General features: G+C 53.6%; 1 protein-coding gene across 1 annotated transcript in view; it reads left to right on the top strand.

The window, feature by feature from the left end:
• Positions 1–21,758, top strand: part of LOC142294877 (calpain-13-like) — a 174,005-nt gene that overhangs the window by 116,462 nt on the left and 35,785 nt on the right. The window contains exons 12-15 of the mRNA XM_075337937.1: positions 14,536–14,738; positions 15,683–15,751; positions 21,163–21,234; positions 21,612–21,654. Coding sequence (XP_075194052.1) covers positions 14,536–14,738; positions 15,683–15,751; positions 21,163–21,234; positions 21,612–21,654 — 387 coding nt within the window. The remainder of the gene's footprint in view (positions 1–14,535; positions 14,739–15,682; positions 15,752–21,162; positions 21,235–21,611; positions 21,655–21,758) is intronic.

Genomic DNA, 21,758 nt, shown 5'->3' with positions numbered 1-21,758 from the left:
TCACTGTGTCTGTGAGGCAGGGGAGTCACTGTGTCTGTGAGGCAGGGGAGTCACTGTGTCTGTGAGGCTGGAGAGTCACTGTGTCTGTGAGGCTGGAGAGTCACTGTGTCTGTGAGGCAGGAAAGTCACTGTGTCTGTGAGGCAGGGGAGTCACTGTGTCTGTGAGGCTGGAGAGTCACTGTGTCTGTGAGGCAGGAGAGTCACTGTGCCTGTGTGGCTGGAGAGTCACTGTGTCTGTGAGGCAGGAGAGTCACTGTGACTGTGAGGCAGGAGAGTCACTGTGTCTGTGAGGCAGGAGAGTCACTGTGTCTGTGAGACGGGAGAGTCACTGTGTATGTGAGGCGGGAGAGTCACTGTGTATGTGAGGTGGGAGAGTCAATGTGTCTGTGAGACGGGAGAGTCACTGTGTGTGTGAGGCAGGAGAGTCACTGTGTCTGTGAGGCAGTATAATTACTGTTTCTGTGAGGCAGGAGAGTCACTGTGTCTGTGAGGCAGAAGCGTCACTGTCTCTGTGTGGCAGGAGAGTCACTGTGTCTGTGAGGCAGGAGAGTCACAGTGTCTCTGAGGCAGGGGAGTCACTGTGTCTATGAGGCAGGAGAGTCACTGTGTCTCTGAGGCAGGGGAGTCACTGTGTCTGCGAGGCAGGAGAGTCACTGTGTCTGTGAGGCAGGAGAGTCACTGTGTCTGTGAGGCAGGGGAGTCACTGTGTCTGTGAGGCTGGAGAGTCACTGTGTCTGTGAGGCTGGAGAGTCACTGTGTCTGTGAGGCAGGAAAGTCACTGTGTCTGTGAGGCAGGGGAGTCACTGTGTCTGTGAGGCTGGAGAGTCACTGTGTCTGTGAGGCAGGAGAGTCACTGTGCCTGTGTGGCTGGAGAGTCACTGTGTCTGTGAGGCAGGAGAGTCACTGTGACTGTGAGGCAGGAGAGTCACTGTGTCTGTGAGGCAGGAGAGTCACTGTGTCTGTGAGACGGGAGAGTCACTGTGTATGTGAGGCGGGAGAGTCACTGTGTATGTGAGGCGGGAGAGTCACTGTGTCTGTGAGGCAGTATAATTACTGTTTCTGTGAGGCAGGAGAGTCACTGTGTCTGTGAGGCAGAAGCGTCACTGTGTCTGTGAGGCAGGAGAGTCACTGTGTCTGTGAGGCAGGAGAGTCACAGTGTCTCTGAGGCAGGGGAGTCACTGTGTCTATGAGGCAGGAGAGTCACTGTGTCTCTGAGGCAGGGGAGTCACTGTGTCTGCGAGGCAGGAGAGTCACTGTGTCTGTGAGGCAGGAGAGTCACTGTGTCTCTGAGGCAGGGGAGTCACTGTGTCTACGAGGCAGGAGAGTCACTGTGTCTGTGAGGCAGGAGAGTCACTGTGTCTGCGAGGCAGGAGAGTCACTGTGTCTGTGAGGCAGGAGATTCACTGTGTCTGTGAGGCAGGAGAGTCACAGTGTCTCTGAGGCAGGGGAGTCACTGTGTCTATGAGGCAGGAGAGTCACTGTGTCTCTGAGGCAGGGGAGTCACTGTGTCTGCGAGGCAGGAGAGTCACTGTGTCTGTGAGGCAGGAGAGTCACTGTGTCTCTGAGGCAGGGGAGTCACTGTGTCTGCGAGGCAGGGGAGTCATTGTGTCTGCGAGGCAGGAGAGTCACTGTGTCTGTGAGGCAGGAGAGTCACTGTGTCTGTGAGGCAGGAGAGTCACTGTGTCTCTGAGGCAGGGCAGTCACTGTGCCTGTGAGGCAGGGGAGTCACTGTGTTTGTGAGGCAGGAGAGTCACTGTGTCCGTGAGGCAGGAGAGTCACTGTATCTCTGAGGCAGGAGAGTCACTGTGTCTGTGAGGCAGGAGAGTCACTGTGTCTGTGAGGCTAGAGAGTCACTGTGTCTGTGAGGCTAGAGAGTCACTGTGTCTGTGAGGCAGGGGAGTCACTGTGTCTGTGAGGCAGGGGAGTCACTGTGTCTGTGAGGCAGGGGAGTCACTGTGTCTGTGAGGCAGGAAAGTCACTGTGTCTGTGAGGCTCGAGAGTCACTGTGTCTGTGAGGCAGGAGAGTCACTGTGCCTGTGTGGCTGGAGAGTCACTGTGTCTGTGAGGCAGGAGAGTCACTGTGACTGTGAGGCAGGAGAGTCACTGTGTCTGTGAGGCAGGAGAGTCACTGTGTCTGTGAGACGGGAGAGTCACTGTGTATGTGAGGCGGGAGAGTCACTGTGTATGTGAGGCGGGAGAGTCACTGTGTCTGTGAGACGGGAGAGTCACTGTGTGTGTGAGGGAGGAGAGTCACTGTGTCTGTGAGGCAGTATAATTACTGTTTCAGTGAGGCAGGAGAGTCACTGTGTCTGTGAGGCAGGAGAGTCACTGTGTCTGTGAGGCAGGAGAGTCACTGTGTCTGTGAGGCAGGAGAGTCACTGTGTGTGTGAGGCAGGAGAGTCACTGTTTCTGTGAGGCAGGAGAGTCACTGTGTGTGTGAAGCAGGAGAGTCACTGTGTCTGTGAGGCAGGAGAGTCACTGTGTCCGTGAGGCAGGAGAGTCACTGTATCTCTGAGGCAGGAGAGTCACTGTGTCTGTGAGGCAGGAGAGTCACTGTGTCTGTGAGGCTAGAGAGTCACTGTGTCTTTGAGGCAGGGGAGTCACTGTGTCTGTGAGGCAGGGGAGTCACTGTGTCTGTGAGGCAGGGGAGTCACTGTGTCTGTGAGGCTGGAGAGTCACTGTGTCTGTGAGGCTGGAGAGTCACTGTGTCTGTGAGGCAGGAAAGTCACTGTGTCTGTGAGACGGGAGAGTCACTGTGTCTGTGAGGCAGGAGAGTCACTGTGTCTGTGAGACGGGAGAGTCACTGTGTCTGTGAGGCTCGAGAGTCACTGTGTCTGTGAGGCAGGAGAGTCACTGTGCCTGTGTGGCTGGAGAGTCACTGTGTCTGTGAGGCAGGAGAGTCACTGTTTCTGTGAAGCAGGATAGTCACTGTGTCTGTGAGGCAGGAGAGTCACTGTGTCTCTGAGGCAGGGGAGTCACTGTGTCTGTGAGGCAGGAGAGTCACTGTGTCTCTGAGGCAGGGGAGTCACTGTGTCTGCGAGGCAGGAGAGTCACTGTGTCTGTGAGGCAGGAGAGTCACTGTGTCTCTGAGGCAGGGGAGTCACTGTGTCTACGAGGCAGGAGAGTCACTGTGTCTGTGAGGCAGGAGAGTCACTGTGTCTCTGAGGCAGGGGAGTCACTGTGTCTGCGAGGCAGGAGAGTCACTGTGTCTGTGAGGCAGGAGAGTCACTGTGTCTGTGAGGCAGGAGAGTCACTGTGTCTCTGAGGCAGGGGAGTCACTGTGCCTGTGACGCAGGAGAGTCACTGTGTCTGTGAGGCAGGAGAGTCACTGTGTCTCTGAGGCAGGGGAGTCACTGTGTTTGTGAGGCAGGAGAGTCACTGTGTCCGTGAGGCAGGAGAGTCACTGTATCTCTGAGGCAGGAGAGTCACTGTGTCTGTGAGGCAGGAGAGTCACTGTGTCTGTGAGGCTAGAGAGTCACTGTGTCTGTGAGGCTAGAGAGTCACTGTGTCTGTGAGGCAGGGGAGTCACTGTGTCTGTGAGGCAGGGGAGTCACTGTGTCTGTGAGGCAGGGGAGTCACTGTGTCTGTGAGGCTGGAGAGTCACTGTGTCTGTGAGGCTGGAGAGTCACTGTGTCTGTGAGGCAGGAAAGTCACTGTGTCTGTGAGGCTCGAGAGTCACTGTGTCTGTGAGGCAGGAGAGTCACTGTGCCTGTGTGGCTGGAGAGTCACTGTGTCTGTGAGGCAGGAGAGTCACTGTGACTGTGAGGCAGGAGAGTCACTGTGTCTGTGAGACGGGAGAGTCACTGTGTCTGTGAGACGGGAGAGTCACTGTGTATGTGAGGCGGGAGAGTCACTGTGTCTGTGAGACGGGAGAGTCACTGTGTGTGTGAGGCAGGAGAGTCACTGTGTCTGTGAGGCAGTATAATTACTGTTTCTGTGAGGCAGGAGAGTCACTGTGTCTGTGAGGCAGAAGCGTCACTGTGTCTGTGAGGCAGGAGAGTCACTGTGTCTGTGAGGCAGGAGAGTCACAGTGTCTCTGAGGCAGGGGAGTCACTGTGTCTATGAGGCAGGAGAGTCACTGTGTCTCTGAGGCAGGGGAGTCACTGTGTCTGCGAGGCAGGAGAGTCACTGTGTCTGTGAGGCAGGAGAGTCACTGTGTCTCTGAGGCAGGGGAGTCACTGTGTCTACGAGGCAGGAGAGTCACTGTGTCTACGAGGCAGGAGAGTCACTGTGTCTGTGAGGCAGGAGAGTCACTGTGTCTGCGAGGCAGGAGAGTCACTGTGTCTGTGAGGCAGGAGAGTCACTGTGTCTGTGAGGCAGGAGAGTCACTGTGTCTGTGAGGCAGGAGAGTCACTGTGTCTCTGAGGCAGGGCAGTCACTGTGTCTGTGAGGCAGGAGAGTCACAGTGTCTCCGAGGCAGGAGAGTCACTGTGTCTCTGAGGCAGGGGAGTCACTGTGTCTGCGAGGCAGGAGAGTCACTGTGTGTGTGAGGCAGGAGAGTCACTGTTTCTGTGAGGCGGGAGAGTCACTGTGTCTGTGAGGCTAGAGAGTCACTGTGTCTGTGAGGCAGGGGAGTCACTGTGTCTGTGAGGCAGGGGAGTCACTGTGTCTGTGAGGCAGGGGAGTCACTGTGTCTGTGAGGCTGGAGAGTCACTGTGTCTGTGAGGCAGGAAAGTCACTGTGTCTGTGAGGCAGGAAAGTCACTGTGTCTGTGAGGCAGGGGAGTCACTGTGTCTGTGAGGCAGGGGAGTCACTGTGTGTGTGAGGCAGGAGAGTCATTGTGTCTGTGAGGCAGAAGCGTCACTGTGTCTGTGAGGCAGGAGAGTCACTGTGTCTGTGAGGCAGGAGAGTCACTGTGTCTGTGAGGCAGGAGAGTCACTGTGTCTGTGAGGCAGGAGAGTCACTGTGTCTGTGAGGCAGAAGCGTCACTGTGTCTGCGAGGCAGTAGAGTCACTGTGTCTGCGAGGCAGTATAATTACTGTTTCTGTGAGGCAGGAGAGTCACTGTTTCTGTGAAGCAGGATAGTGTCTGTGAGGCAGTAGAGTCACTGTGTCTGTGAGGCAGGAGAGTCATTGTGTCTGTGAGGCAGAAGCGTCACTGTGTCTGTGAGGCAGGAGAGTCACTGTGTCTGTGAGGCAGAAGCGTCACTGTGTCTGTGAGGCAGGAGAGTCACTGTGTCTGTGAGGCAGGAGAGTCACAGTGTCTCTGAGGCAGGGGAGTCACTGTGTCTATGAGGCAGGAGAGTCACTGTGTCTCTGAGGCAGGGGAGTCACTGTGTCTGCGAGGCAGGAGAGTCACTGTGTCTGTGAGGCAGGAGAGTCACTGTGTCTGTGAGGCAGGGGAGTCACTGTGTCTGTGAGGCTGGAGAGTCACTGTGTCTGTGAGGCTGGAGAGTCACTGTGTCTGTGAGGCAGGAAAGTCACTGTGTCTGTGAGGCAGGGGAGTCACTGTGTCTGTGAGGCTGGAGAGTCACTGTGTCTGTGAGGCAGGAGAGTCACTGTGCCTGTGTGGCTGGAGAGTCACTGTGTCTGTGAGGCAGGAGAGTCACTGTGACTGTGAGGCAGGAGAGTCACTGTGTCTGTGAGGCTGGAGAGTCACTGTGTCTGTGAGACGGGAGAGTCACTGTGTATGTGAGGCGGGAGAGTCACTGTGTATGTGAGGCGGGAGAGTCACTGTGTCTGTGAGGCAGTATAATTACTGTTTCTGTGAGGCAGGAGAGTCACTGTGTCTGTGAGGCAGAAGCGTCACTGTGTCTGTGAGGCAGGAGAGTCACTGTGTCTGTGAGGCAGGAGAGTCACAGTGTCTCTGAGGCAGGGGAGTCACTGTGTCTATGAGGCAGGAGAGTCACTGTGTCTCTGAGGCAGGGGAGTCACTGTGTCTGCGAGGCAGGAGAGTCACTGTGTCTGTGAGGCAGGAGAGTCACTGTGTCTCTGAGGCAGGGGAGTCACTGTGTCTACGAGGCAGGAGAGTCACTGTGTCTGTGAGGCAGGAGAGTCACTGTGTCTGCGAGGCAGGAGAGTCACTGTGTCTGTGAGGCAGGAGAGTCACTGTGTCTGTGAGGCAGGAGAGTCACAGTGTCTCTGAGGCAGGGGAGTCACTGTGTCTATGAGGCAGGAGAGTCACTGTGTCTCTGAGGCAGGGGAGTCACTGTGTCTGCGAGGCAGGAGAGTCACTGTGTCTGTGAGGCAGGAGAGTCACTGTGTCTCTGAGGCAGGGGAGTCACTGTGTCTACGAGGCAGGAGAGTCACTGTGTCTGCGAGGCAGGGGAGTCATTGTGTCTCTGAGGCAGGGGAGTCACTGTGTCTGCGAGGCAGGAGAGTCACTGTGTGTGTGAGGCAGGAGAGTCACTGTTTCTGTGAGGCGGGAGAGTCACTGTGTCTGTGAGGCTAGAGAGTCACTGTGTCTGTGAGGCAGGGGAGTCACTGTGTCTGTGAGGCAGGGGAGTCACTGTGTCTGTGAGGCAGGGGAGTCACTGTGTCTGTGAGGCTGGAGAGTCACTGTGTCTGTGAGGCAGGAAAGTCACTGTGTCTGTGAGGCAGGAAAGTCACTGTGTCTGTGAGGCAGGGGAGTCACTGTGTCTGTGAGGCAGGGGAGTCACTGTGTGTGTGAGGCAGGAGAGTCATTGTGTCTGTGAGGCAGAAGCGTCACTGTGTCTGTGAGGCAGGAGAGTCACTGTGTCTGTGAGGCAGGAGAGTCACTGTGTCTGTGAGGCAGGAGAGTCACTGTGTCTGTGAGGCAGGAGAGTCACTGTGTCTGTGAGGCAGAAGCGTCACTGTGTCTGCGAGGCAGTAGAGTCACTGTGTCTGCGAGGCAGTATAATTACTGTTTCTGTGAGGCAGGAGAGTCACTGTTTCTGTGAAGCAGGATAGTGTCTGTGAGGCAGTAGAGTCACTGTGTCTGTGAGGCAGGAGAGTCATTGTGTCTGTGAGGCAGAAGCGTCACTGTGTCTGTGAGGCAGGAGAGTCACTGTGTCTGTGAGGCAGAAGCGTCACTGTGTCTGTGAGGCAGGAGAGTCACTGTGTCTGTGAGGCAGGAGAGTCACAGTGTCTCTGAGGCAGGGGAGTCACTGTGTCTATGAGGCAGGAGAGTCACTGTGTCTCTGAGGCAGGGGAGTCACTGTGTCTGCGAGGCAGGAGAGTCACTGTGTCTGTGAGGCAGGAGAGTCACTGTGTCTGTGAGGCAGGGGAGTCACTGTGTCTGTGAGGCTGGAGAGTCACTGTGTCTGTGAGGCTGGAGAGTCACTGTGTCTGTGAGGCAGGAAAGTCACTGTGTCTGTGAGGCAGGGGAGTCACTGTGTCTGTGAGGCTGGAGAGTCACTGTGTCTGTGAGGCAGGAGAGTCACTGTGCCTGTGTGGCTGGAGAGTCACTGTGTCTGTGAGGCAGGAGAGTCACTGTGACTGTGAGGCAGGAGAGTCACTGTGTCTGTGAGGCAGGAGAGTCACTGTGTCTGTGAGACGGGAGAGTCACTGTGTATGTGAGGCGGGAGAGTCACTGTGTATGTGAGGCGGGAGAGTCACTGTGTCTGTGAGGCAGTATAATTACTGTTTCTGTGAGGCAGGAGAGTCACTGTGTCTGTGAGGCAGAAGCGTCACTGTGTCTGTGAGGCAGGAGAGTCACTGTGTCTGTGAGGCAGGAGAGTCACAGTGTCTCTGAGGCAGGGGAGTCACTGTGTCTATGAGGCAGGAGAGTCACTGTGTCTCTGAGGCAGGGGAGTCACTGTGTCTGCGAGGCAGGAGAGTCACTGTGTCTGTGAGGCAGGAGAGTCACTGTGTCTCTGAGGCAGGGGAGTCACTGTGTCTACGAGGCAGGAGAGTCACTGTGTCTGTGAGGCAGGAGAGTCACTGTGTCTGCGAGGCAGGAGAGTCACTGTGTCTGTGAGGCAGGAGAGTCACTGTGTCTGTGAGGCAGGAGAGTCACAGTGTCTCTGAGGCAGGGGAGTCACTGTGTCTATGAGGCAGGAGAGTCACTGTGTCTCTGAGGCAGGGGAGTCACTGTGTCTGCGAGGCAGGAGAGTCACTGTGTCTGTGAGGCAGGAGAGTCACTGTGTTTCTGAGGCAGGGGAGTCACTGTGTCTACGAGGCAGGAGAGTCACTGTGTCTGCGAGGCAGGGGAGTCATTGTGTCTGCGAGGCAGGAGAGTCACTGTGTCTGTGAGGCAGGAGAGTCACTGTGTCTGTGAGGCAGGAGAGTCACTGTGTCTGTGAGGCAGGGCAGTCACTGTGCCTGTGAGGCAGGGGAGTCACTGTGTTTGTGAGGCAGGAGAGTCACTGCGTCCGTGAGGCAGGAGAGTCACTGTATCTCTGAGGCAGGAGAGTCACTGTGTCTGTGAGGCAGGAGAGTCACTGTGTCTGTGAGGCTAGAGAGTCACTGTGTCTGTGAGGCTAGAGAGTCACTGTGTCTGTGAGGCAGGGGAGTCACTGTGTCTGTGAGGCAGGGGAGTCACTGTGTCTGTGAGGCAGGGGAGTCACTGTGTCTGTGAGGCAGGAAAGTCACTGTGTCTGTGAGGCTCGAGAGTCACTGTGTCTGTGAGGCAGGAGAGTCACTGTGCCTGTGTGGCTGGAGAGTCACTGTGTCTGTGAGGCAGGAGAGTCACTGTGACTGTGAGGCAGGAGAGTCAGTGTGTCTGTGAGGCAGGAGAGTCACTGTGTCTGTGAGACGGGAGAGTCACTGTGTATGTGAGGCGGGAGAGTCACTGTGTATGTGAGGCGGGAGAGTCACTGTGTCTGTGAGACGGGAGAGTCACTGTGTGTGTGAGGGAGGAGAGTCACTGTGTCTGTGAGGCAGTATAATTACTGTTTCAGTGAGGCAGGAGAGTCACTGTGTCTGTGAGGCAGGAGAGTCACTGTGTCTGTGAGGCAGGAGAGTCACTGTGTCTGTGAGGCAGGAGAGTCACTGTGTGTGTGAGGCAGGAGAGTCACTGTTTCTGTGAGGCAGGAGAGTCACTGTGTGTGTGAAGCAGGAGAGTCACTGTGTCTGTGAGGCAGGAGAGTCACTGTGTCCGTGAGGCAGGAGAGTCACTGTATCTCTGAGGCAGGAGAGTCACTGTGTCTGTGAGGCAGGAGAGTCACTGTGTCTGTGAGGCTAGAGAGTCACTGTGTCTTTGAGGCAGGGGAGTCACTGTGTCTGTGAGGCAGGGGAGTCACTGTGTCTGTGAGGCAGGGGAGTCACTGTGTCTGTGAGGCTGGAGAGTCACTGTGTCTGTGAGGCTGGAGAGTCACTGTGTCTGTGAGGCAGGAAAGTCACTGTGTCTGTGAGACGGGAGAGTCACTGTGTCTGTGAGGCAGGAGAGTCACTGTGTCTGTGAGACGGGAGAGTCACTGTGTCTGTGAGGCTCGAGAGTCACTGTGTCTGTGAGGCAGGAGAGTCACTGTGCCTGTGTGGCTGGAGAGTCACTGTGTCTGTGAGGCAGGAGAGTCACTGTTTCTGTGAAGCAGGATAGTCACTGTGTCTGTGAGGCAGGAGAGTCACTGTGTCTCTGAGGCAGGGGAGTCACTGTGTCTGTGAGGCAGGAGAGTCACTGTGTCTCTGAGGCAGGGGAGTCACTGTGTCTGCGAGGCAGGAGAGTCACTGTGTCTGTGAGGCAGGAGAGTCACTGTGTCTCTGAGGCAGGGGAGTCACTGTGTCTACGAGGCAGGAGAGTCACTGTGTCTGTGAGGCAGAAGAGTCACTGTGTCTCTGAGGCAGAGGAGTCACTGTGTCTGCGAGGCAGGAGAGTCACTGTGTCTGTGAGGCAGGAGAGTCACTGTGTCTGTGAGGCAGGAGAGTCACTGTGTCTCTGAGGCAGGGGAGTCACTGTGCCTGTGACGCAGGAGAGTCACTGTGTCTGTGAGGCAGGAGAGTCACTGTGTCTCTGAGGCAGGGGAGTCACTGTGTTTGTGAGGCAGGAGAGTCACTGTGTCCGTGAGGCAGGAGAGTCACTGTATCTCTGAGGCAGGAGAGTCACTGTGTCTGTGAGGCAGGAGAGTCACTGTGTCTGTGAGGCTAGAGAGTCACTGTGTCTGTGAGGCTAGAGAGTCACTGTGTCTGTGAGGCAGGGGAGTCACTGTGTCTGTGAGGCAGGGGAGTCACTGTGTCTGTGAGGCAGGGGAGTCACTGTGTCTGTGAGGCTGGAGAGTCACTGTGTCTGTGAGGCTGGAGAGTCACTGTGTCTGTGAGGCAGGAAAGTCACTGTGTCTGTGAGGCTCGAGAGTCACTGTGTCTGTGAGGCAGGAGAGTCACTGTGCCTGTGTGGCTGGAGAGTCACTGTGTCTGTGAGGCAGGAGAGTCACTGTGACTGTGAGGCAGGAGAGTCACTGTGTCTGTGAGACGGGAGAGTCACTGTGTCTGTGAGACGGGAGAGTCACTGTGTATGTGAGGCGGGAGAGTCACTGTGTCTGTGAGACGGGAGAGTCACTGTGTGTGTGAGGCAGGAGAGTCACTGTGTCTGTGAGGCAGTATAATTACTGTTTCTGTGAGGCAGGAGAGTCACTGTGTCTGTGAGGCAGAAGCGTCACTGTGTCTGTGAGGCAGGAGAGTCACTGTGTCTGTGAGGCAGGAGAGTCACAGTGTCTCTGAGGCAGGGGAGTCACTGTGTCTATGAGGCAGGAGAGTCACTGTGTCTCTGAGGCAGGGGAGTCACTGTGTCTGCGAGGCAGGAGAGTCACTGTGTCTGTGAGGCAGGAGAGTCACTGTGTCTCTGAGGCAGGGGAGTCACTGTGTCTACGAGGCAGGAGAGTCACTGTGTCTACGAGGCAGGAGAGTCACTGTGTCTGTGAGGCAGGAGAGTCACTGTGTCTGCGAGGCAGGAGAGTCACTGTGTCTGTGAGGCAGGAGAGTCACTGTGTCTGTGAGGCAGGAGAGTCACTGTGTCTGTGAGGCAGGAGAGTCACTGTGTCTCTGAGGCAGGGCAGTCACTGTGTCTGTGAGGCAGGAGAGTCACAGTGTCTCCGAGGCAGGAGAGTCACTGTGTCTCTGAGGCAGGGGAGTCACTGTGTCTGCGAGGCAGGAGAGTCACTGTGTGTGTGAGGCAGGAGAGTCACTGTTTCTGTGAGGCGGGAGAGTCACTGTGTCTGTGAGGCTAGAGAGTCACTGTGTCTGTGAGGCAGGGGAGTCACTGTGTCTGTGAGGCAGGGGAGTCACTGTGTCTGTGAGGCAGGGGAGTCACTGTGTCTGTGAGGCTGGAGAGTCACTGTGTCTGTGAGGCAGGAAAGTCACTGTGTCTGTGAGGCAGGAAAGTCACTGTGTCTGTGAGGCAGGGGAGTCACTGTGTCTGTGAGGCAGGGGAGTCACTGTGTGTGTGAGGCAGGAGAGTCATTGTGTCTGTGAGGCAGAAGCGTCACTGTGTCTGTGAGGCAGGAGAGTCACTGTGTCTGTGAGGCAGGAGAGTCACTGTGTCTGTGAGGCAGGAGAGTCACTGTGTCTGTGAGGCAGGAGAGTCACTGTGTCTGTGAGGCAGAAGCGTCACTGTGTCTGCGAGGCAGTAGAGTCACTGTGTCTGCGAGGCAGTATAATTACTGTTTCTGTGAGGCAGGAGAGTCACTGTTTCTGTGAAGCAGGATAGTGTCTGTGAGGCAGTAGAGTCACTGTGTCTGTGAGGCAGGAGAGTCATTGTGTCTGTGAGGCAGAAGCGTCACTGTGTCTGTGAGGCAGGAGAGTCACTGTGTCTGTGAGGCAGAAGCGTCACTGTGTCTGTGAGGCAGGAGAGTCACTGTGTCTGTGAGGCAGGAGAGTCACTGTGTCTCTTAGGCAGGGGAGTCACTGTGTCTGTGAGGCAGGAGAGTCACTGTGTCTGTGAGGCAGGAGAGTCACTGTGTCTGTGAGGCAGGAGAGTCACTGTGTCTCTGAGGCAGGAGAGTCACTGTGTCTGTGAGGCAGGAGAGTCACTGTGTCTGTGAGGCAGGAGAGTCACTGTGTCTGTGAGGCAGGAGAGTCACTGTGTCTGTGAGGCAGAAGCGTCACTGTGTCTGCGAGGCAGTAGAGTCACTGTGTCTGCGAGGCAGTATAATTACTGTTTCTGTGAGGCAGGAGAGTCACTGTTTCTGTGAAGCAGGAGAGTCACTGTGTCTGTGAGGCAGGAGAGTCACTGTGTCTCTGAGGCAGGGGAGTCACTGTGTCTGTGAGGCAGGAGAGTCACTGTGTCTCTGAGGCAGGGGAGTCACTGTGTCTGCGAGGCAGGAGAGTCACTGTGTCTGTGAGGCAGGAGAGTCACTGTGTCTCTGAGGCAGGGGAGTCACTGTGTCTACGAGGCAGGAGAGTCACTGTGTCTGTGAGGCAGGAGAGTCACTGTGTCTGTGAGGCAGGAAAGTCACTGTGTCTGTGAGACGGGAGAGTCACTGTGTCTGTGAGGCAGGAGAGTCACTGTGTCTGTGAGACGGGAGAGTCACTGTGTCTGTGAGGCTCGAGAGTCACTGTGTCTGTGAGGCAGGAGAGTCACTGTGCCTGTGTGGCTGGAGAGTCACTGTGTCTGTGAGGCAGGAGAGTCACTGTGTGTGTGAGGCAGGAGAGTCACTGTGTCTGTGAGGCAGGAGAGTCACTGTGTGTGTGAGGCAGGAGAGTCACTGTGTGTGTGAGGCAGGAGAGTCACTGTGTGTGTGAGGCAGGAGAGTCACTGTGTGTGTGAGGCAGGAGAGTCACTGTGTCTGTGAGGCAGGAGAGTCACTGTGTGTGTGAGGCAGGAGAGTCACTGTGTGTGTGAGGCAGGAGAGTCACTGTGCCTGTGAGGCAGGAGAGTCACTGTGTGTGTGAGGCAGGAGAGTCACTGTGTGTGTGAGGCAGGAGAGTCACTGTGTCTGTGAGGCAGGAGAGTCACTGTGTGTGTGAGGCAGGAGAGTCACTGTGTGTGTGAGGCAGGAGAGTCACTGTGTCTGTGAGGCAGGAGAGTCACTGTGTGTGTGAGGCAGGAGAGTCACTGTGTGTGTGAGGCAGGAGAGTCACTGTGTGTGTGAGGAAGGAGAGTCACTGTGTGTGTGAGGCAGGAGAGTCACTGTGTCTGTGAGGCAGGAGAGTCACTGTGTCTGTGAGGCAGGAGAGTCACTGTGTCTGTGAGGCAGGAGAGTCACTGTGTGTGTGAGGCAGGAGAGTCACTGTGTCTGTGAGGCAGGAGAGTCACTGTGTCTGTGAGGCAGGAGAGTCACTGTGTGTGTGTGAGGCAGGAGAGTCACTGTGTCTGTGAGGCAGGAGAGTCACTGTGTGTGTGAGGCAGGAGAGTCACTGTGTGTGTGAGGCAGGAGAGTCACTGTGTGTGTGAGGCAGGAGAGTCACTGTGTCTGTGAGGCAGGAGAGTCACTGTGTGTGTGAGGCAGGAGAGTCACTGTGTGTGTGAGGCAGGAGAGTCACTGTGTGTGTGAGGCAGGAGAGTCACTGTGTCTGTGAGGCAGGAGAGTCACTGTGTCTGTGAGGCAGGAGAGTCACTGTGTGTGTGAGGCAGGAGAGTCACTGTGTGTGTGAGGCAGTAGAGTCACTGTGTCTGTGAGGCAGGAGAGTCACTGTGTGTGTGTGAGGCAGGAGAGTCACTGTGTCTACTGATATGACCTCCCTTGTGAAAGGATCTGCTCAGGACTTGATGCTGTATCATCTAATTCATGAATAGTGGATGGTTGGGCATTTAATAAGGAGAATGATTTGCTTTCTGCATAGTGGATACATTCAGTATTTTGCCCTCCGGCGATCTGTTTATTTCTTGATTGGCCGCAGCTGTTTTGTTAATGACTCGCAGCTGAGCTCCAGCGGTAACAATTACAGATATGGAGATGATCTGTATACAGCAGGAAAAAATATATCTGCAGAAAAAGAGGAATTGTGAGGGATTGCAGATATTGGGCACCAATGCAAAATCTGCAACTGGCACCTTATCCACTTTCTGATGCCAAGTGTCGTGTTATATGATCTTGGCCACCCCCGAGACACCAGTGCCTGGACGCTATAGTTACACACATGGGTGGGTTTCTGGCTTGATCAGAGTGGCCGCAATTTCCAATTTCTATGTGGGAAAAAAAAAACTGGAAATATTCAACAAATTTTCTCAAGTCCTCCATGTCTTTTTTTTCCCATGTGCCTATCTTGATTTTTGCACGTGGAAACAGTGTCTGCAGAGGACGGGCTTTACACATGAATGCAAATATTCATGCATTCATTTCCCAATCAAAATCAGGAAACAATCTGGCAAAAGGGAAAAAAAATATATCCTATTTTTTTCAATTCTCTCGCCCAAGATTGGAACGTTTCCATTATCTGCACTTTGGGAAGTGGCTACGAGTCTGTTGGCTCCACACCCTGAGAAGAACCACCTCAACTTAAGAGCCATTTGGGGTATATTCCTATTACATGATGTGCACTTATTGGTGTAGGACTTTTAATTTAGAAGATTCCTAATTGTATCATAGATGGGTCATTTTGCATTTCGTCCAATACTTCTAAAAATTCTAAACACAAATGTTTGATTGGGTCAAGCAACAATTGGTCCTGGTCACAAAATATTGACATCATGTCATCCATTTTTTTTTACCAAATTGACATCTTATTAATTGTATTTCCCAATTGTTTTTGAATTACCCTTTAGGGCGTTAAAAATGGGACACAACAAAAATATTCCCGGCAGCAGGTAACAGACACAATCAACTCTGGACTGGAACGAGGCAGAGAAGTCACCAGATCTTTCATGGCTCCACCGGGGATCTACGTCATTCTGCCCTTCACCCAAAACAAGGGACAGGAGTCGGAGTTCTTGCTTCGAATCTTCATGAAGACTCCGCAGATTGCTGAGTAATGGTCTTTGCTTTTTAATTTGCGTTTCAAAAAATAAGATCAAATTAAGAAAACAATTCTGCAATGAAACAATAAAACTTAATTAATTATGGAAGGTAAATGGAGAACCTTGGTTTTGAAGGATCTGGTCAAGGCGGCATTTGACAAGTGTTACAAAAAGTAAAAAAGCAATCTGTTATATATAAATGTGGCTAAGTGATAACCTTCTTAATATTATACCCTACATTAATTGTAATTTTGGAAACATTTTGGCACTCGGGAAGTTGATCGTTGGGGCTCTGAGTGGTGGCACCCAACTGATCTCTGTTGACCCGGTCATCCAGGGTGGAGAGTTTGTGCCATCAATGATGCAATGCCATCAATGATGTCTGACGCCTCTCATGCCCAAAAGTTTTCTGAATGTGCAATTACAATATCTAAAATTTAGAGGTATACCATGTGACTTTTGGCCCTTGGATATCAAGGTCTCATCAACATTGGCCCATCCAATTTGACTTTAGGTAGCAAGATCTGAACCTTGGACTCTCCTCAATGGCGGACGTGCCTGGTTAGTAAACGTGGGTTTGGGAACTTAACCAAAAAGCTTAAAAAAGTATGGACAGGGAAGCAAAATGCAGAACATTGTGTCTGGTGGAGAAGAACCCAGCACAGTAATGTGTAGCCTGTTGCATTATTGCCATAGGGCTCCATCTCTTCATTGTAATCCACTGGTTTGACTCGTGATTCCAAATATATTAAGACTCATCAAGCCGGTTTTGATCCTAACCATGGGTCCGGCACCTTTGATGGTATCCACGTTTCTTGTGTCCTCTTCTTCTTCTCTCTGTGATTGCACTGCCTGCACCTCATACAGCAAAATCCTGCTGGTTGGTTCTCTTTAAAAGTATCCGGTATAATACATGGCCCTTGTGTATAGTATCACATACATGTTATATTTGTAGAAATCCGGCTCCTGACTCCTCGCCAAGTGAAAGGAAGCGAGCACTGCGCTCCAGCAGCTCCTCATCACAGTAAGTATCAGATAAGTCACTAATTAATGCTTTCGGTGTACACTGAAGCTCCGGCTTACCTTTCAAAGTATCATTTCATTGTAATTAGAGTTCCCTAATAGGATTTATCCATTTACAGGGATTATGAGGATTCCTTTACAAATATAGCAAAAATGCATTTCTATAAGAGCAGACAATGGGGCTGATTGAGCGAAGCTTTCACATCAGTTATAAAAGTCAAAAACCTCTGCCCATGGGGAATTGCAAGAACATTTTGTGTTTTCTTGACGTTTTTATACCATTTTCATTTAGCTTCAAATAGAAATAAACAGAAATAAACAGAGATGGCATGGAGCGGGGCGCCGGTGTGGTCACGTCCAAGCATCAAATTCACCAAAGCAGCCAGCTTTGTACCCCGAAATGCTGCTCCGTCCCAAATTGCAGCACGCAACTTAAGGGAAGCACCAAATTCATTAAGTGAAGAGCGACTTTAAATTAATTAGGTGCCTTCTACTCCTACAAGCCTGGTATAAAGCAATTGTGCACCCCTCCAGTCTGGATCAATCAGCCCTAAATGCTCTGATTCATCACAACCAGTGATTTTGTGCCACCCCCGTGCTAGCAGCCGGGCTGCTCGGATCCGGATCTGCGGTGGCTCGAGGGGTCTCCAGAGTCGGGGGTTGTACGGCCACTCAAACGAAGGGGGTATTTACAGGGGATTGTGTTAGAGTTCGTTACGCCACCCGTGGTATGTGGTCATTTGGAGTACCACCGCTGCAGTTGGGAGTACCCGGAGATGATGGAGTGGAGCAGCCAGGTGTTATGAACCTCCACGGGTAGGGGGAATGCCCCGGGACTCGGTGATGGTGAGGGGGGAGTACCAATGGGTGTGAAGGGGTCAGTTGCGTACTCACTCAGTCCATTAAGCTGACACCGACAACCGGATAAACCAAAGCTCTGGACACCGCTGCTGCTGAGGGGAGCTAGTTTGGGTCCCGTCCTCGATGGTGCTGCCTCGTGATCCATGACCTGCCTCCTGGCACTAAGTTTACTTCTCTGTTGGTCCCAGTAGTATGGCTCTTGCCGGGTCCCGCTCCCCACTATGGCTAACTGTGGGAGCTTGCTCTCAGGGTTCACGCTTGGAATTTCCTGGACCGTTTGTGTGGAAAGTCCTATCCCCCTCAGTGCGCTAGTACCCCGATTCTGGAGCTGGTGGAGAGCAGATCTTGAAGGCTCAGTTCTCGTCGGGTCAATTGTCAGGTTGCCTGAAGCTACTCCCTGACCTAGGGTCCACGTACCCCGTCGTGCCCTGGTCCCAGCCCGGTGATGGTGCAAGGCCGCCGGCTGTCCTCATCGATAGTTCCGTGCCCCTTTCCACGATCCCCTGCTACCGGGGGTCCTGCTCACCTAGGCCCAGACCACCGCCTGCCACCTAGGTATCTACTACGGAGCCCTGCTCCTGACCTCCTCACTCCTTCACTTCCAAACTTTACCTCTCCTACTCCTGACACTCCTGACCTCCCCTAACCAACCCCCCCAAGTGGGCGACCCTATTCCACTCAGGCCGTCCACTGGTGTGTCTGGTGAGTGTGGTAACACCGTTCCCCTGACAGATAACAGATCTGCCCATTGTGGCGAGGCTGCAAGAAACTGGCCTGCAAAAGACAAAAGGCCCAAAATTTTGGAGCAACTCTGAGATTTCAAAGATTTTCAAAGTTTTAGGAAAACCCCCCAGAAAGATATATTTTAGATATTTGGTATCAATCAAAATATATAAATGTATTCTATATTTTCGAATATATATATATTATCTATATATATAATTGCCTTATTCTGTCTGTCTGTCTGTCATGCTCCAAAATTGTGTCACGGTGACATTGTGTCACCGTGACATGTCCTTACGGTGACACAAAGCTGATTGGCCGCTGGGTTCGCCATGGCCCCGCCCCCCCACACGGATTGGCCTCTCGCCCCGGCTGCGCCCCCACACGGATTGGCCAGCCGCTCGCCCAGGCTCTGCCCCCCCCCACAGATTGGCCTCTCGCCCCGGCACCCTGCAGGCATTGGCAACTCGCCCACGCCACGCCCCGCCCCCTCACGCAATAGACGTTAGCTCTGAACCCCCCCCCCCCCCCGCATTGCCCGAACTGACACGGTCACGGAGCCACGAATCCCAGGTGAGTACTGTACTCCCCCCCCCTTTCCCCCCTCACCAACGGGAGCCCACATCAGCGTACGCCGCCGCCGTATGCTGGTGCCACGCCACGCCCCGCCCCCCTCATGCAATAGACGTTAGCTCTCGCCCCCCCCCCCCCCCCCCCCGCATTGCCCGAACTGACACGGTCACGGAGCCACGAATCCCAGGTGAGTACTGTACTCCCCCCCCCTTTCCCCCCTCACCAACGGGAGCCCACATCAGCGTACGCCGCCGCCGTATGCTGGTGTGGGCTCCCGTGCGAGCGGGGGACGTGTTGCGCTGGTAACCATGCTTGCATAGTTACCAGTAAATCAAGGTCCTGCAGCGCGGGACTTCCACACGCACAAACATAACAGCACACACACACGCATCATCAGATCATCACTCACATCAGATCGCACTCACTCTCACACACACCTCACACACACCTCACACACACATCGCATCCACACACTCACAGCATCCGGCGATATCGCTTGCTTCTCGGCCTCGATACTGTGCTGTGAGCTTCCAGGACCTGCCGGAGGATCACATGGCCAGAAGCATGTGGTATCTCCCGGATGTTGTGACTGTCAGCGCGTATGTGCGATATCGTCAGTGTCTGTGTGTGTGAGTGTATGCGATCGGGTGTGTGTGAGTGTATGCGATCGAGTGTGTGTGAGTAGATGCGATCGGGTGTGTGAGTGTCGGCAGAGAAGCACGGCGTGCTGGAGGAGGCTGGGAGCAGAGCGGCTGATCATGGGGGAGGCTGGAAGGAGAGAGGCTGATGCTGGTGGAGGCTGATGCTTGGGGAGGCTGATGCTGGGGCAGACTGGGAGCGGAAGGCTGATGCTGAGGGAGGCTGGGAGGGGGAGGCTGGGAGGAAGGAGGCTGGGAGGAGAGAGGCTGATCCTGGGGAAGGCTGGGAAAGGGAGGCTGATGCTGAGGGAGGCTGGAAGGAGAGAGGCTGATGCTGGGGGAGGCTGGAAGGAGAGAGGCTGAGGCTGGGAGGAGAGAGGCTGATGCTGGGGAAGGCTGATGCTGAGGGAGGCTGGGAGGGGAAAGCTGATGCTGGGGAAGGCTGGGAGGACGGAGGCTGGGAGGAGAGAGGCTGATCCTGGGGAAGGCTGGGAGAGGGAGGCTGATGCTGGAGGAGGCTGGAAGGAGAGAGGCTGATGCTGGCGGAGGCTGATGCTGGGGGAGGCTGGAAGGAGAGAGTCTGATGCTGGTGGAGGCTGATGCTTGGGGAGGCTGGGAGAGGGAGGCTGATGCTGAGGGAGGCTGGGAGGAGGGAGGCTGGGAGAGGTAGGCTGAGAGAAGAGAGGCTGATGCTGGGGGAGGCTGATGCTGGGGGAGGCTGGTAGAGGGAGGCTGATGCTGGGGGAGGGTGGGAGGAGGGAGGCTGGGAGGAGAGAGGCTGATGCTGGGGAAGGCTGGGAAGAGAGAGGCTGATGCTGGGAGGAGAGAGGCTGATGCTAGGATGAGAGAGGCTGATGCTAGGAGGAGAGAGGCTGATGCTGGGAGGAGAGAGGCTGATGCTGGGAGGAGAGAGGCTGATGCTGGGGGCAGAGAAGCTGATGCTGGGGGCAGAGAGGCTGATGCTGGTGCAGCATGGGGGATGGAGCACGATGGGGGGGTGCGCAGCATCGGGGATGGAGCATGATGGGGGGGTGCGCAGCATCGGGGATGGAGCACGATGGGGAGTTCACAGCATGGGGGATGGAGCACGTTTGGGAGTGCGCAGCATGGCGGGTGGAGCACGTTTGGGAGTGCGCAGCATGGGAGATGGAGCACGATGGGGGGTGCGCAGCATAGGGGATGGAGCACGATAGGGAGTGCGCTGCATGGGGGATGGAGCACGATGGGGAGTGCGGAGTATGGCGGATGGAGCACGTTTGGGAGTGCGCAGCATGGCGGATGGAGCACGTTTGGGAGTGCGCAGCATGGCGGATGGAGCACGTTTGGGAGTGCGCAGCATGGGAGATGGAGCACGATGGGGGGTGCGCAGCATAGGGGATGGAGCACGATGGGGAGTGCGCTGCATGGGGGATGGAGCACGATGGGGAGTGCGCTGCATGGGGGATGGAGCACGTTTGGGAGTGCGCACCTCCCCCCAACACACACACACACAAACGCACGCACGCACGCGCGCTCACTGCACAACACACCACACACCACACACACACACACACACACTGGGAACCACAAACAACTGCCCTACACAGACACCCACACACAGACAACGCTGCACACACACAACACCCAACACACAAACACCGCGGCACACACAAATATACGCACATACCGCACAACACACACATTTCACTAAACATACCTCCCCCCAAAACACACCACACACACACAAACTGTGCAACACACACACAACGCTACAGACACACAGCGCTCCACAAACAACGCAACACACGCAACACCGCTCTCACCCCCCGTCACACCCAGACAACACCCAGAACATGTACAGCCCCTACACAAACACTTGGTAACTACACACAACAACACTATATATATATATAACAAAAATCATACATGAACTACACAATACGTAAATTCTAGAATACCCGATGCGTAGAATCGGGCCACCTTCTAGTATATATATATATATATATATATATATATATATATATATACAGGGTGGTCCAAAGGTAGGTGGACAGAAAATAATAACATGGTGTAAAGTGAAACTGACTCAGTTGCCCTTAGCAACCAATCAGATTCCACCTTTCATTTTCCAAAGCGTCTGTGAAGAATGAAAAGTGGAATCTGATTGGTTGCTAAGGGCAACCGAGTCAGTTTCACTTTACACCATGTTTGATAAATCTCACCCTTCATAACCCTATTACACATGCTGTCCACCTACTTTTGCACCACCCTGTATATAATATATATATATTTCACTCTGTCATATATTATATGCTAACCTTCTAATCACAAAACAAAGTGTTGAAAATAAAAAAATATATAAAGAAACACACAAAAGTCACCTAGAAAGTGCCTGTAAAACAAAGCGTTTAAAAAAGTGTGGGACCTAGAAAACCCTTTGTTGTATTTGGGAAGCAGCTTGCAGCAACAGAAAGCTCCCGTCTGCTCTGTCAGTAATGGAGTCTGGGGCGTGCTGGCCACACAGCAAGGCGTGCCCGCTCCGAGCATCAATATTACAATCTACAATTGGGGGAGTTGTGTTTTTCACGCACTTTCTTTTCATCTATATATTAATAATCATTATTTAATTTCAAATTAGATCTGAGAACAGCAAAAAGGTCCAAAGAAATGGAGACCAAGCACCACTGTCCCCCACTGATCCTCCGCTAAGGTAAGGGTTTGCTATGGTTCCAAAATTAAACTTTTCCTATAACTTCGGTAGGCACTCTAGCATCATTTGTATGTCACCTGTTCAAAGATTAATAATGTTTATAAAGCAAAGCTGCAGTGTAAAGCATGGGGGTGTGAGGAATCAGCAGCCTGAGACAGGAGGTCTATATAAGGCCACCTGAGACTCTAATAAAAAGTGCAGCTAATCTGAAGCCACTGATCAGAGCCGTGCACTAAATTATAATAGGATGGCGGCACCTTTATATAGTAATGATGTGCACATATTTTATATTAAGAAGTGTAAGGAGCCAGTAATGTCTGGAAGGAACAATTCTATCTGTTTGCTTGATGTAACATTTGGATTTATTTCTCTTCCAGTGACTTTGGTTCAAGGCTCAGCCTAAACATGCAAAATCCAAAGGTACGTCACACACAGGATGCCAAACGTTATCTATCTCTCTCCATCCATCTATCCCTCTATCTATCTATCTATCTATCTATCTATCTATCTATCTATCTATCCCT

This window comes from Anomaloglossus baeobatrachus, chromosome 3, assembly GCF_048569485.1.
Source record: "Anomaloglossus baeobatrachus isolate aAnoBae1 chromosome 3, aAnoBae1.hap1, whole genome shotgun sequence".
Classification (NCBI taxonomy): Eukaryota; Metazoa; Chordata; class Amphibia; order Anura; family Aromobatidae; genus Anomaloglossus; species Anomaloglossus baeobatrachus.
The sequence above is the reverse complement of the archived record's forward strand: the minus strand, read 5'-3'. Positions and strand labels throughout refer to the sequence as shown.